The sequence below is a fragment of the Phaseolus vulgaris genome, chromosome 9 (genome assembly GCF_000499845.2).
Source record: "Phaseolus vulgaris cultivar G19833 chromosome 9, P. vulgaris v2.0, whole genome shotgun sequence".
Lineage (NCBI taxonomy): Eukaryota > Viridiplantae > Streptophyta > Magnoliopsida > Fabales > Fabaceae > Phaseolus > Phaseolus vulgaris.
This window is the reverse complement of record NC_023751.2, coordinates 8,051,556-8,068,791: the sequence shown is the minus strand read 5'-3', so window position 1 is coordinate 8,068,791 and position 17,236 is coordinate 8,051,556. Positions and strand designations below refer to the sequence as shown.

The following is a 17,236-nucleotide window of genomic DNA, read 5'->3' as shown; positions in this document are numbered from 1 at the left end:
GACCAAAAAAATTATTATTATTAAAATAAAAATAATATATATTTTATGAAATTTATTTATTTTAATTACATGTATAGTCTTTGTTAAATTAAATACTTTGGACACAAAAAAATTACATGTATTCATGATAAATAATAAATTTAAAATGTATTTCTTGTGAAATTTAATCATATATATGAAAATAAACATTTTCTTATTCATTGCACATACCATTATTAACTATGGTTAAAGAGCATTAAACGCACCTCTAAAAAAATATGTATTCAAATAATTAAAAAAATGTTAAATCTTTGTTCTGATTTTGAATTTATAAAATGTTTTTTTTATACAACATTTATATTTTTTATTTTCAGTTTAAGATGTTTCAGTATTGAATTACACTAAAAAGATTGTTTTTTTTTCAACTGTTAATATGAAATATTTTAGAAACATTCCAACTATATTACAAAATACTGATGATGTATGAGCATAACTCTTGAAAACAACAATGAGAAACAAAATCTATGTGCACACATATAATCCTGAAACCACTTCTTTCCCAATAACATATAAACAATTTTGTTGGTCACCATTGTTATTAAAATACAGTAAAAAATACAGCAGTAACAAATGGCAAGAACCTATGAACTGCAGCAGTAAAAAAAATGGCGACGAGGAGTTTTTTGATAGAGTAATAACATCTAAGAAGGTATCTATGTAAAAGAGAAATGTTGATTTTTGTAGGTGAGAATAATTATTGATGAAACATGTCACATATCTCGATATGAAATGCATAGAGTCATAGGATATCTACTATTATCTTGTTGATCCCATTCTCCCAAGATATTAGGTCACACAGTTACCATATCGTATTGGAGCATGCATATGAATTAATTAAGTAATTTGAAGAACCACACTCGTAAGATCCAAATCTATCTAAAAACCTAAAACCAGGTTAACATTCACGTGCATCGCCATAGATTCAAGCTTTCCAGAAGTTACAGCTGAAAGTCCTAGAAATCCATGGCCAATTAATTGCAATGCCTAATTAATCTAAACGTTTCAATTTGAAGAAATATGCACGTGAAAGAAAAAAAGAGAATGGTACTTGAGAGTTAAATTGTTAGATGAAAAAGATTATGTTTATTCAAGTAGGGGTGGCTTTCTTAATAGTACAATGCCTATAACATAACAGTGACAACAATATATTAAAATTATTTATAATAGTAGTTGTAGTATAGTGATTGTGTCAACAATAAAGGATATATATATTATTGCAATATGATTAAAAAGAATGATGGTAACACCTATAGGCATATGGGGCTATATTGAATTTTGTAAACATGAAAATAAATGGACCAGGCATGGACGTGAAATAATAAACTGATGAACATAATTCATCGGTTAGAAAATAAAAGAATATGAAAAAAATAATATGAGAAGCATGAAATAGTTAAAATGAAAAGAGGAAATATTTGAAGGAAGGAGAAGGGTGACAGGTGAGTGATATCATGTGATGTCGGAAGAGAAGGGCACGTAGGCAGCTCCCATGAATGCCGACAGATTAATATTTCCGATGACAGGTTGGTGTCCTAAGTCTATGGGTCCGTCCTCTCATCCTTTCTCATCTTCTATAATTATTCTTCTTCATGCACCATTCTCTCATCTTAATTTCTACCTTTCTTTCTCAACTTCATCTTAATTACTTCATTTTTCGTGTATTTTCTTATTTTACATTAACACATTAATTTTATATGAACAGAATCAGATGATGCGGTTCACTCTACTTCAATTGATAAAAATTGTTATTTTAATTAATATTGTTGTTTGTGATTGATAAGAACATTTTATTGTATATAAGTGAGTGCAAACTTTATCTCATGAGTGATTTTATGACGTTGAGTTAAGGTTAAAGTTCACTTTGTATTTAATAGAAAATATTTTTTTCATTTATTCGTGTAGAAAATAATATATATAATTAAAAAAAGAAATAAAAAAAATAGTATTTTGATTATTGAAATTCATATTTTGTACTCTTTTCAAAACGAATAGATTAAAAAACAGGTAGGTCCCATGTGTGTGTTTCACATTTTCTCCAATAAATGGAAAAGGAGGGGAAAAATATGTTGTATTATTTTGTGTTATTCCTTTCGTTTGTAAGAGTTGTATTTGTGAAAAAAAGTGTTATAGAAAAAGTAAAAGATAAAAAAGAGAAGAGAAGAGAAGAGGGAGGGGGGGTTAAAGTAAAAGTGAATGTGTGAAGATGATGGATGGAGAATGGGAAGTATTTGAAAGGCTTTCGAGAGTGAGACACCTCTTTTTCTGCAGACGGCTCATTGATGACCACATCCTCTTCTCCTCTCTTATCTTCAACTGCGACTTCAAACAAATTAATATTACTATCTTAATATAAAATGTCTTAAATTCAATTAATTAATTAATAAAATGTTAAAATAAAAACAGTATCTTACTTATACTTATTATCCATTGCGGTGGGTTATGTTATGACTTCATCATTCAATTCAATTCACTGCCTCCTCCTCTCAGCTACAATACTTGATTGTAGATCTTTCTCTCCCACACCAAATCCCAAATAAAACACTATATTTATTTTTTTATTTATTCATAACTTTATTTTATTTTCGTTTTAGACCAAGTGGAAACTGATATGGAATTTCACCACCACCAAGACCAGGAGGAGGAGGAGGAGGAAGAAGAGGAGGAGGAGGAAGAGGAGGAAATGGGATTCTCGGTGGCGGCGCCGGGTTACGACTCTTTCGGAAACGCGGCCGCCAGGTCTAAAATTACCTCCGCTGAGGGACTTCCGGCCACCGTCAACTCTGGTCGGAAAGGCGGCTCCACGGGGACGGTCAGATACAGAGAATGTCAGAAGAATCATGCCGTCAGCATCGGCGGCCACGCCGTCGATGGATGCTGCGAGTTCTTGGCCGCCGGAGAGGAAGGCACGTTGGAGGCCGTAATTTGCGCCGCCTGTAACTGCCACCGCAATTTTCACCGCAAGGAGATCGACGGGGAAATCAGCCCTTACCAGCTGCGCTCGCAGCCGCAGCCGCAACCGCTGCATCCTCAGTATCACCACCAATTCTCCCCTTACTACCACCGCGGGCCACCACCTTCTTCCGCGGGATACCTCCACCACCACCACCTTTTAACCCCTCCTGTGTCGCAGCATCGGCCTTTGGCGCTACCACCGCTGGCTTCGGGAGGAGTGTTCAGTAGAGAAGAGGAGGACATGTCAAACCCCAGCTCGAGCGGCGGCGGTTTTGGTGGCGGTAGCGGCAGTGGAACGAAGAAGAGGTTTAGGACAAAATTCACGCAAGAGCAGAAGGATAAGATGCTGGCATTTGCGGAGAAGTTAGGATGGAGAATTCAGAAGCATGACGAAGCTGCTGTGGAACAATTCTGCGCTGAAACTTGTGTGAAGAGACATGTGCTCAAGGTCTGGATGCACAATAACAAACACACTCTCGGTAAGAAACCCTAATTTCCATTCTTCAATTTATCTCTTTGAATTTTTTGGTCTATATCATGAATTTTAGTCTGAATAGAAGGAAGTGAAGTGGAGTTATCATTACTTAATTAGTAATCTAAAATAATTTAAACCAATGGAGATCTGGTTAGGGTTAATTGAGACGCATTCTTCCCTCAGCAGCATGTTTTGATTTGATATATTTTTGCATATGATGCGATGATGATGAGATTTTGGTTGTTGGTGATTGTGGTTGTTATGTGTGTGTACTAGCTAATTCTGAGCAACGTTCAGCTGGGAATGGATCGAATCACTTGAACAGCTCCACCATAATTGCGAATTCAGAACTCTCTCCCAAGGGAGATTAACCACATAAAGAGAAAGAAGTATAAAGTTGGAAGTTGATGATGATGGAAGGGTTTGCAATTGTTGATGATGATGATGATGGTGAGGTAGGGGAGTATGCAACGGAAGTATGGGGATGAGCGCAGAGAATAATTAGCAACAGTGGTTGTATTTATGGTGCGTGGAATGCAAGTGCAAAGCTGTTTTAAGTTACTACTTTGCTTTGTTTCTTCACATTTGTCGTCTTCTATTCCTGTTTTTCCTCCCTAACACCACCCTACTTTTATTCTCCTTTCTCTCTCATATTAATGTCTTCACTTCTTCATCACTTCTGCACCTCAAACTTCACAAACCATTTAATAATCACTCTAACCTTCTCATTCAACCTTCATCCCACCTTTCAACTCTTCACCTTATTTTCACTTCATTTCTGTTTGCTTAATCTATTTTTACTTTTACTCATCACTCATCAAAAACAGTGTTTGCTCCATTTATCATTCGGAATGCTAATTTAAATCTTATTCCCGCATGTGTGAAAAAGCGAGAAAGTAATCCCAACACTATGAGTGGGCGTTTCACGCGGCAAACTCGTACACTGTTTGCCTGTTGCGTCGCAGATCACAGGCTTGCAGACCAGACATGCAGGCTTTTTCTGATTTTGATAACACTGCACCACGTTAATGCTGCTCTGTGCACTTTTCCTTAACTACTGTTTTTTTCTTTAACTTTCTCGTTAACTATCTTCAACCATTTCTCTTTTTTTAACCACACCACTACTCACAAAAAACTTTAGGTTTATTTTCGAACGCTGTTACTCGCTAAACTTGCTGTATATATATTTATACACAAACATGCTACCATTTCTACTTAGGATAATCATCTTTTCAGTTCATGAGTTGAAAATGCATTAAAAGCTTATACATATATGTAATGCCAGTGCAGACATTAACAAGACTGAACTTTATTTGTAATAACTTCCTACCATACGTGTTTCTTAACTGTTCCTTTTCTTTTCAGTTTATATGCGTATAATCTCCACTGTTGGCAAGCTTTTTTATGCATAAAGACCATTTTTGAGAATGCTGTTTTTTCTCGTCTTTTGAAATGAAAAGGCAAAGGGTGAAAATGATTTTGATTTTGATTGGTGTATTTACTGATTTTTTTTGGTGCCCTTGTACTGTATTTAACATATGAAACATGAATTTACTGGAAACTCTCTGGAGTGAGAATAGACAAGACAGTCTATCAAAAACTAAGTTTTCAATTTTATTTTTTTTGGTTACTGCTTCCTTGTGAATGGTCCTGTAGAACTTTAATGGTGAGTTTGAAATATACTCAATAACAATTTTTAGATGGTATTAATAAATACTATTTGAAGAATTATTAGTTAAAAAAAAAACTTTTTTATTAAAATAACTATGAAGTTGTACTAGTAATATTTTTTAAATTGTTTATGGATATCTTTGAGATGAAAAAACCCATTAGTATTCTTCTTTTTTAAAATATAATTTAATATTCAATCATAATAAAACCAATTTTTACAACAAATTCAGATACTTTTTTAACCATGGCAAATACTTCTCAAGTTTTATAAATGTCTAACATTTAACTTATCAAGTTTGTTAAACTTCTCCTTCCTGAATCATTGCATGTATTTTTATTCACAAAGTTCGAGTATAATACTTGCATCAACTTGATTGTTAACTATTGTAATTAATTAGTTAAATTGAGAAATTTCAATTGAGACAAATTTGATGCATCCTATGACCTTTTCTCTCTCTTGAACAGCTTTTCTGATTGGTTGGTTTTAAATTTCTTAAAAAATAATTGGTATCAATTAAAACTATTCACATGAAATAGTCTGCCATTATTCAGAGTGGCACAGGATTCTCTTGTGTGCTGTAAAAAGCATAAAAAGATGCAATCAATAGTGAATTCCAAACTAAATACATTAAAAGGTTGATTTTATATACAATTTTCCCAGCCATATGTCTACGCCTGGGTTGTTGTAATTTCATCTTATATGGGAAAACGTAGAATTCTTTTATTAAACAGAAACAATTTCACATGTTGATGATAGAAATAGATAAAATTTTAAAAATTATTAAAATAAGTTATATCAAAATAATATAATTTTATTATGAAAAAATTATATCAAAGTTATATGAATTCAGTTTAAAAAGTGATATAATTCTAATATAATCAAATTTCAACTCAAATCTATTTTCATAATTTTTAAAATTACAATAAATAATGTGTGGAATTATACCTGATTGATAAAAGAAAAATCTAAAACATAATAAATTTGTACTTGGATTTCTAAGGACATGCAACTGTCGGCAAAACTATCAAGTGTAGTGCTGAATCAACTTAACTACCATATCTAAAGCTCAACTAAATTTTACTGGCACCCCTTTAAATTGAGTAGTACTATGTACATTTGTAACCAAATTAATTTCTTGTGGTGGTCTATGAATGCACAGGGGTTGGTTTACTAAATCAACCACCATTACTAATTCTAGAATGATTAGTTCACACAAATTATTACCATTTTAACTGACTCTATTCTTAATGTTTAAGGTGAATGTTGCTTAATTAGATTTTAAAAGAAGTATTAAACATGTCAACACAAAAATTAAATAGTTTATTAAATATTCCAACTAAAATTGAAACACACTCTTGCTAGCTGTTCTTCTTCTTAAGCAAAGATGTCCTATCTTTATTTAATGTAAAATGGTGCACAGATAAAGTTATGATTGACGGTTGATTTCTTTAAGCATGTTATCCATACAAGGATATATTTCATGGAAGAAAAAAAAAAAAACTCTGGTGGGTGTGCTTCTCCAGATAAGGTAATAGAAATGAAGGTTATATTTAATAAATTTTCATGTGTTATAATGTAAAATTAACTTTTATTTTTAATTTAAATTTTATATTTTGAGATATTTATAGTAAAAAAATTAATAAAATAAGTCGTTACTGTATTATAATATTATTATAGTTTGATAAGTAAATATTCTTCTATTTGATTTCATATTAAAAATTTGTCTAACACGTAAAACTAAAATTTTAAATTTACACTAAAGACAAAAATTAATTTCAATTAATAAAAACATATTTAATTTTTCATTGGATAAATAAATAACAGAAGCATGTCTTCTTACCCTCTTGATGTGCAACTCTTTAAAACTTTAATAAAGATGATCACCAGCCAGCCATATATCCTTATTTGTGGTCTGTGAAAAATTCCAGACAAAATAATTGATTTAATTTCATCACGTTCAGAATTCATTGAATCCATAGCACCGGACAAATCCCAGAGGAACATGAATGGAATGAAGGAACTTATTACTAAACTTATTTTATGTTTTATAGGACTGTGTACATATATAAAAAAATTTGCATCAAAATACATGAGATGTGATTTTTTTTTTCATAATAACTCCAAATTCACATAAATGCGCTTCGGAATGGACAAGAAGAAAACCAAAATGTGGCAGAGATAAAATACAACACATGATTAAGGATAAAGTTACTCAGAACCATTAACACTATCCATAGCAACATCGGTGAAAGGAGTAATAGCAATAAATGTTTTTAACTTCATATGCTTCCTTGCTATCCAGGAGAATGTTATATCAATTTTCAATGCATTTTTTTAAAACTTTTAATTGTAAAAGATAATTACTAGTATTTTCTTAGGTAGTATATTAAAATAGAAAAATTAATATTAATATAAAAAAATCAAAATAATAAATAAAGTGAGAAATAATATATTAAAAAATTATAAATGATTTTCATTTGAAAAAAAGTTGATTACATTCTTAATTTGCATTCTACCAATGCATATAAAGAAAAATAAAGTGTTATATATTTACATGTTTTTAATGCAATGAATTTTTTAATTAAGATCACATGCTTAAAATCAGTTTTTTAAGAATTGATATTGATTCACACAACTAGAATCATTTAAAAAAGTACAAAATTAAAATATATTAGACTAAAGAAATGGATCCCAAGTCACGTTTGGTATGTAAGTGCATGTCATGAATTTTGGCTATGGTAACTCAGAACAACTTTGATGAACTAAAAATGATTTGACTAAAACTTTTTTTCTTTATCTCTAGCACGAATAGTTACTACGTGGTGTGAAAATATTTTATAGGTGAAGCTGACTTTATAACACTATTGAAAATTTTGGTGCATTTGCGTAACGAAACATGTGTGTGTGAAAGTCAACGAAAGAAGCTCTTGTTGTTGAACGTGGTGTCGGGGAAGGAGCGAGACAATACACAGAGACAATAGTTTTGCGTTGATTTGTGAATTTGAGTGCATGCATTAAATGAAAGTGTTAGTTTGACTTCAAATCTCAAGGTGAGATGCTATTCTACACCAGTTGGTCAAATCAAAACTCCAACTTTTTGTTTCTGATTGAACCTGATCATTGCATTGGTTATGATTTTTAACACAATTTTAACCATTTAACGTTTAAATATCAAGTGTAAATAAACTGACACAGCTTTTGTATATTCTTTTGAAAGTACATGCACAGTGATAATATGGTATTGGTGATGATAAATATTTTCTGCATAAAATAACTGGTTTCCCCATAGACCCTTTAAGCATGTCAATATGTTTTAAAAAAAACGTATATATAAAGGATAAGAAGAGTGCTAATATGTTAAAAATCTTCCATCAAATTACTTAAGGGAGAAATATTTATTTTAATAATAGTGCAGTTTTCAAAATAACATTTTCATAAGAATAAAATATCTGACAATTTCTATTCCAATCTCTCTGTCAATGGATACGGAGAAGTGGAATATAAACGTATTAATACATTTGTTTTACCTTTCTCTCTTCCCTCAAATTACTGCATGCAACCATATGATCTTCTCTGTATAATCTTCATTATCATATCAATCATTCAGAATGTTTTTACATTATGGTCCACACATCACTGTAGAGTTGGGTTGAATAAAAATACAAACACGCAGTTAATTGTTAGAAGAAAATGGATTTGAAAGATGCCAAGTTTGTTTACCTTTTTTCTTTTTACCAATAACTGCTTTGCTGTAATTTATGTTCTTGACCCAGTTTTATTTTGTTGCCGGGGGTTGGGGGATTGGAAATTGTTTTACTTTTTTGATGTACTAGATTCTGAAATGTGATGGTTGAAAATTAATAATTGAGACAGGGTTCTGGGTTTTTTGACAGATAGAGATTTAGAGAATGGGCCAAAATGACCTACTTGATATGAACCATAGCACATCAACAGTACTGAAGATGGACCAAGAGAACCTTTTTTTTTTTTTATCTTATCTTAATCTGACCAACTGTCAGATCATGTCAGAGCCATTTAGTTAGTCCCTATGCATTAGTTTCCTCCAAATTGAAAATAAGAGGGGACCATTAGGTAAAAAGTTTCATTATATTTTTCCAAAAGATTTTGTTATAAACTTTTTTTTGTCTTTCAGTGGATATAATATTTTGTTGTGTTTTTTAATGTTTTAAAGTATGAAAAGTGGGGTAGATGATACTAAGATTCCTAACAAAATTTCACATGGTACTCTTTTATGGGCACTGCACAAAAGAAATGAGAGAATTTTTGTAAGCAGTAAAATGGAGAGAACACCAATGCTATGAAACAGAATGTTAGGATATGTTGGGACCCTATAAAAATTAGTTTATATAATAATGTTTTGCTGCATACTCTTGTTTAATCTTACTACCCTACAAATCATTTAGTTTTTTTTTTTGCTAAATAATTATTAAAATGATTGATTAGAATTTAAAATGTTCTATAGGAAAGCCCTGCAAAACCAGTTTTTTTTGGATGAATGAAAAATGAAATACTTCTGTTTTAACTTTGATTTTTCATTCTTGAATGCTTTTAGACTTTAAATGTTAAACATGCATAGTTGTTAATCTAAATCAAGTTACAAAGGTGAATTTTTTTAGATGTAATTTATTCTGTCCCTTTGCAAAAAAAAAAAAAAAAAAAAAAAACTGTTGAAAACAAGGATGCAGGTTTTGTTACCTCATCAGTGTAAGTCCTTGTCTTTTTGTTTTATTTTCTTATCATACCTTTTCTAGCTTGTTATGTTTGGGATCTGGAGTATGTGTGCCTTCATTATTGAGAACATGTAAACCAACAATATTATCATGTCTTTCTCAGCTTATCAATTCCTCTACATTGTACTGGAAGAAGACCCACATGATAAAAAAAAGTCTTCTACAAAATATTTTCACCCACTTCCCTTCTTTTAGAATCATTTAGCTTGTACCACCATGACTGAATTGTCCTCAATAGTAGCTTAGTAAGAACAAATTGTTCGTAGTTTAAATAGTTAAATCACCAAATTCCAAAATATACAGAAAATTTTAAGAGATCATTTAATAAAATAAAATGTACATCCACCAACTATGTATCCATTCAACTTGCAACAAATTAACTTTCATTTTCAGAGAACAGGTAAAAAAATATATAATGCACACTACATGAGTTTCAATTTGAATACTATAACAGCTCCACAAACATAAATTGTTTCCATGATGGATGGGTAACTTATCAATACAAACCTCATCTTTGGTATAAAATAATACATGGTGTTTTTGAATCCCTTGTGTGTCAATGAGGCTGCAATGCTCCTTGAATATTTTTAACAGCGCTGTCATAGTGCACAAACCCCATAAACCAAAATTCATGGTTGTCTACAGAGATAATCTGTATATATTTTTCAGATGAGTTGGTTCTGCTTGTTGATGCGTTTATTGCTCTCAGTTGGTGCAATGGAATCACCACCTAATGCATTAGAAGAAAAGCACACCAGTAAATATTTAAGAAAACAAAAATACATATATATATATATATATATATACACACACGAAATAAACAAGTGCAACAATTTCCTTGGGATCTACTACTATTATCAGTAAATATATGAAAATGGTACTGCCGGAGATATGATAGTTCTTAAATTTATTATTAAAGTTACTTAAATTTTCATGAACTTATTTTTTTATAGAATGAAATCAAATTTATGATTAACTGTTTTGAGTGATGTTGTGAGATTATTAATTGTTCATTTCAATTTAGATTCTTAATTTTTCTTGAGTAAAATATTACACATTTGAAACAATAATAGATAGAGAGCACTTTGTTTAGAGTATGTGGATGAATTTAGTACATTCCCACGGGAGATGTGGAAAAATGTTGTTATTCTTTAATTTTGCAAAGTCAAACGCTTGCAAGGTTTTTCTCTCATCTTCATTATTCCTTGAATTGTGCTTTTCAAAATATTATTTACTTGCAGGACTCGTTCTTACAAAAAATGTTTGGCAATTTTAAAATATTAGTTGCACATGAATATGTAAATATAAATATTTAAATTCATTTTATATTATATTTTAATTTTATTTCAATAACTCAAAATTCAATTATATTTTCATAAACTCAAATTTATACAATATATTATTGTTTTTATCACGGGGCAAGTATATATACATATATGACAAATGTAAGTATACAAATGTGGAACAACTTGCTTAGATGTTCTAAGAATATCAGTAAATAGACGAAATTATAAACTGCTGTTTAATTTAAAAGTGGACCAGATTATCAGAGGGACAAGTAATCTTAAAAGTTTCGGCAAAAGCTAAATATTTTAGCATTGAAAATGATCTGGTGTTGTTTAGTATGTTTAATATCCCCTACAAAATATCAATTTATGTGGATGAGTACTACATGCAAACGTCAAGACTTCAATTTCTATTAGTTCGAATAGTCTCATATTTTGTTAAATGTCATTGCCAATAAGTTCCTAGGATATAGCTTCAGCAATAAATATTAAAATATTTTCAAACATAATTGTTACTTGCTAATTTGTAATTGGCCTGGACCTAAAAGGGTACTACAGCAAGGCTGGCACATAACCTCATCATTCCATAATAAAAAACATGGGTCATGATGACCATAATCTCAACGGTGGAAAGCTTCTACCAGATCAAATAAATTATATGGCCACCAAACAAAAAGAGAGGTCATGATGAAATAACAATGGGTCATGTCATGATGAAATAACATGGGGTCATGATGACCGTGATCTCAATAGTGGTAAAGCTTCTAAAAGATGAAATAAATTAGATGATCACCTAATAAAAGACCACAAGAATGAAGGATTAAGGGTGGCGAAATTAGACGTAAAAATGTGTGGAAATGATGATGGTTTGGTTGAAAAGAAACAAAAAAAAAAAATGAGAAAAAAGTATGTTTATACATAAGAAAATTTGAAAATAAGAATAAAAAGAAATAGATCCCATGTGGTACCCATGATTACATGATTGCCATATTATGGTGTTATTTTTAGCACGAGTTGTGATAAAAAAAAGAAACACAACATATTCTGTGCTATTTCCGCTTTCTACGTCTGCACAGAGAGTTTCTCAACTTTCCAATTTTCCACTTACACTTTCGTGAGAGGCATACGAAGTGTAAAACAAACGTCTTTAGGCCATTTCTTAAGCCTTCTAGACCTAACAAGGCGATCTATTAAGTAATAAAATATTTTTTTTTGTCAATATTATTGTAGTAATGTATGAAAACCAATAGAAATTGTCAAACTTATATGCTTATTATAAAATAAATGTAAGCCCTGTTTAGAATCCTTACAACATGTAGAGAGAAGTTAGAACTATATTAAATTTAGGCAATTGCTTCCTGCACCCAACACAGTTTCAAAAATACCCTTTATTCTGGAAATGAAAATCCAGAATTAAAAATAATACATTCCGGAAAAATTTATCCATAAGAGATTATTGTGTTCCGGAAAAGGGGGTCCGGAATGTAATTTTATATGTACCCCATTTTGTTAAGGGTATTTTTTTCTCCTGTATAATTGGGTGCAGTGATATGGTGCAGGAAGCAATTGCCTTAAATTTATGATACGAAATAGACTTTCATTTCATGTAGGCTTACAAGCCAAGGTAGATTTCCAAATAAATTAGGCCAAGCCAAAGTTTAAAACCTATGACAGGTAATAGGCTAAGCTCAAGCCAAACAGATGAAGTTTATTTAAGTAAAACCTTGTTCACTCTAGCTTATTTCCACCTGTACGGAGGAGTCTGGTTAACAGTTATTATGTTATAAGCATTGTTTAATTCCTTTTATAAGAACCAATATAGAATGTCTTGTGCATTACTTTTATCTTCACAATAATTATGAGTAATTGTTTTGAGTTCAATAAACGATAAGTGAAATACATTAACATCCTAGGCTCTAGGGAGTCTAACTTTGTCTTGTATATCTTACTGATTATCTACATACATAGCTAATAAAAAATAAAAGTAAACATGTTAATGATAATAACAATTAATAAAAATAACATCTAAAAAAAGTGTAAGAGTATATCTCATTAACCATAGGGGTAATTTTGAAAAAATATATAAATTTAGGACAAATTTAATTTTATTAACTAAATTCTTTAATCTTTCTGAATTAGTTAATTGGAACTTATAAAAAGGATTAGAGGGAGCCCCCTCAAGTGTTTTAGGCTTAGACTTTGCCTAACTAATATTGACATTTCTTGTGTTCGAGGTTGGAAGTACCTGGCTTAAGAGAAGTGTTCTTGGTTATTATCATCAACATCTAATGCTAATTTTCTCTACTGTGAACTCAAATAACATAGTAATTCACATATAACACAATAACTCTTAACTATACTTCTCGATTCTGCATAACTAGCACACAGTTTGAAGCCAATCAAATTGCACCCTAACAAACAGACTACAGAGCACATAGTAACTGAACTCCATCATCGTCAATGACAGAAGTTCAAAAATAGAGTACCAAACTATACAACAGCTAATCAAAATCTGAAGAAAATGCTCATTCAGCATTACCAGTAACAGTTAAAAAAAATAGCAAACCTCGTTTATTTGATTACAATCAGATTTCAAGAAATGGAGTGCAAAAATATGAGTGTAAATAAACAAGCAAAAATGCAACTATCTTTAATTAGTTCCACTCTCCTCATCCTTGCAACCGCAAAATCTAGAAGAATTAAGTATCATACAATATAAATACTTGCAGTGTGGATTTAAAATTTCAAACAAGATCAGTGAGCACGTAAGAGCACTACTGCTTGACTGCATTAGTTTTCTATTCAATTTTACAAAAAGAATAATAGTAAATATCCACTGTTAACAAGTAATCATATAGAATGAAGCCATTCACAGATCAAAATCATCAAATCAAACGAAATTGCACATGTATATCATAATTTCTATTATAGATCAATAAGAAGCAAGAAGGTTTAAAAAATACCTTATAATAGCTCCATTGAGTCTGGTCACCCATTTGGTAAGAAAGTGGGTTATCACTACAAAACGCCAGCTTCGCCGTTGACAAATACAAGACCCCCATCACAGGTCCAGCCGAAGTAGACAAGTAGCATGCATACGTTTTCAGAAGCTGCTCCTCTGGAACTGTCTCAAAAGTTTGCCTAAAGATCTTCTCATACCCTCCTTCCGCAAGAACTTTAGTTCCCTGAGCAATCCTCCCCACTGCTGCATCCGCAAAACTTGGACCCGTTTTCACTGTTCCACAAAAAATTAAATAATCATAATAATATTAAGAAGATTCATGTTTTACCCATATTCTTACGTATTGATTAAGAAATTAAAAGGAATTTGTTTATTTAGAAATGGTAGAGTAACTGTATTACAAATCACGGAGAAACACATTATTTCTTTTCCTTCCCTTTCAGCTGCTTTAAGAAAAAAAAAAAATTGTTTATAAAATAAGTTGCAGCTAAAATCTTTTATATTTTTTATTGTGTGTGTGTCTATCTATGTGTGTATATATATATATATATATATATATATATATATATATATATATATATATATATAGTTATGTGAAAGCTGGTTTGTTACTGTATCATAACGAAATCAATTAGACCACTTTTCAGCCAATTTATGTAAACAAAACAGATTTTGATCATAATCAATTATAACATAAATTACCCTGAATGCACCCTTAATTAGGATTTCCCTTATAATTATTGTTGGAAAACACTGGTGAACTGGAGATATGAGCAAATGGTAGCGGAAACCTCAGAACATTCGAAACAGATTCTAAAGAGTTGAGTTGGGCCTAAACTACTTTCTAATAATAACAGTAATAGAAAGAATAAGAATGAAAAGAAAAGACGGCTACAGGAAATGAAGACATACAGTGCTGCCACATGTTGCCGGCGAGATCCTCTGCCTTTTTGGTGGCCTCGGCGGCTTTCTTGCCCCATTTGCCGAGAACGTCTTTCACGGAATCTAAAGTAGCTGATAAAATAATGTAAGTTTTGAGAGTGTTTTTGTGAAATCAGAAAAGGAGAAGAAAAGTGAGTTCGTTACTCTTAGTAGAAGAAGCGGCAACGGGCGCAGGAGTGACATAGGGATTGGAGTCTTTGGGCATGGTAGTGGCAGCATCGCCGGAGATTGGGGCACGAGATTCAGTATTGAGGGTAGCTTCTTGTTGTTGAGGAGGAGGTGGCACGACGTCGTCTGGGTCCAGTTTAGGGTATGGAGCATAATCGGCGGTGTGAGGCTGAGATGCAGACTGGGATTCTTCCTGTTTGGTGCTGGTGGTTTGGGTTTGGGTTTCGTGAGGTTTGGTGGCGGTGGCTTGGGTTTGGGTTTCGGCTTCGTGAGGTTTGGTGGCGGTGGTTTGGGTTTGGGTTTGGGTGGGGGCGTTAGCACTCATGTTGCTGGGGATCGGAGTATTGGTGAAGAGATGGCAAGTGAGAGTGGAGGAGAGAGAGAGAGTAGAGGTGTGTGGGACTTCAATTTTCAAACGTCAAATTCTGCTAAAATCCTCAAACTGTTTAAGACAGATTCAGTTCAGGTTTCAATGCTTTTTCTGGATCTGCCCGTTCTGTTATCTCTCGCCTGCCCGTGTTTTTCTCGAGACTTTTGTTTTGGTCTTGCTATGAGTCTCGTTTTTTCTTCTTTCTTCTTGTACCCCAAAATTTATATCTGTATCTATGATTTTAAAATAATCATTTTATTCTTTTAGAAGTGACTTCTACATTATTTGGTTTAGAAATATTTGCGAATAAATTTTGAAATATAATTTTTAGAATAGATTTTTTGGAACAGAATTTCTTTAATAATATTTTCAAAACAAATTATTTGGAACACATAACATAGATTTTAGAACATAATTTTTTTACAAGTTTTCTTATATATATACATTTCGGAATAAATTTTCTAGAATAATTTTTTCATAATACATGAAATGTCTTTTGAAATGAGCTTTTTACAACTAATTATCTCTCACTTTTTCTTCTTCCTCTTCAAGAGTGTAGGTAACATGGAAGTGAGATCAATGGTAATAGCAGTGTGGTGCACAATGGAGGGTATTTTTGGTTTTTTAAGTATGAGTCAGTTCGTAATTATGGAGGTGCAGGAAGTAAAAGTATTTTCCCTTCCTACACTCAATTAGAGCCCATTAATTATTTGTTCGACCATCTTCTATCAAGTTTGGCCAATTGCTTTATGCACCCAATGATTTTTGAAACTCTAGAATTGCTCTTCATTCCATAATTGAAAAATACATTTTGGAAAAAGAAATCTATAATAGATTTTTTGTATTCTAGAACTGAAAAACTGAAATCTCATTCTAAAAAAACAAATCCATAATACAAATAATACAATAGATTCCAGAAAAAAAATCCAAAAAAATATTCTAAAAAATGGATTAAAAAAAAGAAGCTAGAAACATATTTTGAAAAAGACTATTTCGAAAAATTGTTCCTAAATGTCTAATCCAGAAAAATGTTCCAAAAAATCTAATCCAAAAATGCGTTGCAGAATAACAAATCCCAAATACATTTTTAACTTGAACCCCCCTACTCCTATTTAAAAACTAAAGAGTGTACTTTTATTCTTTTCACATTACTATGATGCAGGTTCAAATTTTGCTGGGTGTATGAAGCAACAACCTCAAGTTTGTCATAAATAGTAGGCCTATGAAAATATAGGCCCATCTTCCTTAGCTACCCTCCTCTCAATCTAAAATAGACTTTTTGAAATGTAAAATACACTGTTCAGAAAAATCCATTTCAAAATGAGGTAATGGCAATACCTTTGAATATCTCAAACCAATGGATCTGAGGTACCATGATTAGTTTCATGAAAAACAAAATAAACTTACATACTTGTCCGTATATACAACAACTACAATAGAATAATGCGGCTTTGAAAAAAGGATGCTGAAAAAGGTTAACAACTTAAAATCACATAGTTGTAAACATTTGGTAGATTCCAGGTGTGACAAATGCAAGCGATTTCAGAAATACGAGGCAGGGGGCTAGCAACCAATATCGGACAATAAATACAAGGTATTCACATAATTATTATCGCTTA

The 17,236-nt window shown here is 31.7% G+C and overlaps 2 protein-coding genes across 3 annotated transcripts; one reads left to right on the top strand and one right to left on the bottom strand.

The window, feature by feature from the left end:
* Positions 1–2,269: 2,269 nt before the first annotated feature.
* LOC137820899 (zinc-finger homeodomain protein 2-like) lies at positions 2,270–4,199 on the top strand. The gene is made up of 2 exons (XM_068625210.1): positions 2,270–3,470; positions 3,743–4,199. Exons 1-2 carry the CDS (start codon positions 2,648–2,650, stop codon positions 3,835–3,837), a joined length of 918 nt encoding a protein of 305 aa, XP_068481311.1. The 5' UTR covers positions 2,270–2,647; the 3' UTR covers positions 3,838–4,199.
* Positions 4,200–10,255: 6,056 nt separating this feature from the next.
* On the bottom strand, positions 10,256–15,814 carry LOC137820710 (GEM-like protein 1). Of its 2 annotated transcripts, none has more exons than XM_068624923.1 (4): positions 15,224–15,814; positions 15,050–15,151; positions 14,139–14,410; positions 10,256–10,619 (listed from the first exon to the last, which is right to left on the bottom strand). In XM_068624923.1, the coding sequence occupies exons 1-4, from the start codon at positions 15,570–15,572 to the stop codon at positions 10,446–10,448; spliced, it is 897 nt and encodes a 298-aa protein (XP_068481024.1). In that variant the 5' UTR covers positions 15,573–15,814; the 3' UTR covers positions 10,256–10,445. The 2 variants fall into 2 exon arrangements, with proteins under 2 accessions (XP_068481024.1, XP_068481025.1); XM_068624924.1 differs by having other exon boundaries at positions 15,050–15,142; positions 15,224–15,812.
* Positions 15,815–17,236: the final 1,422 nt, after the last annotated feature.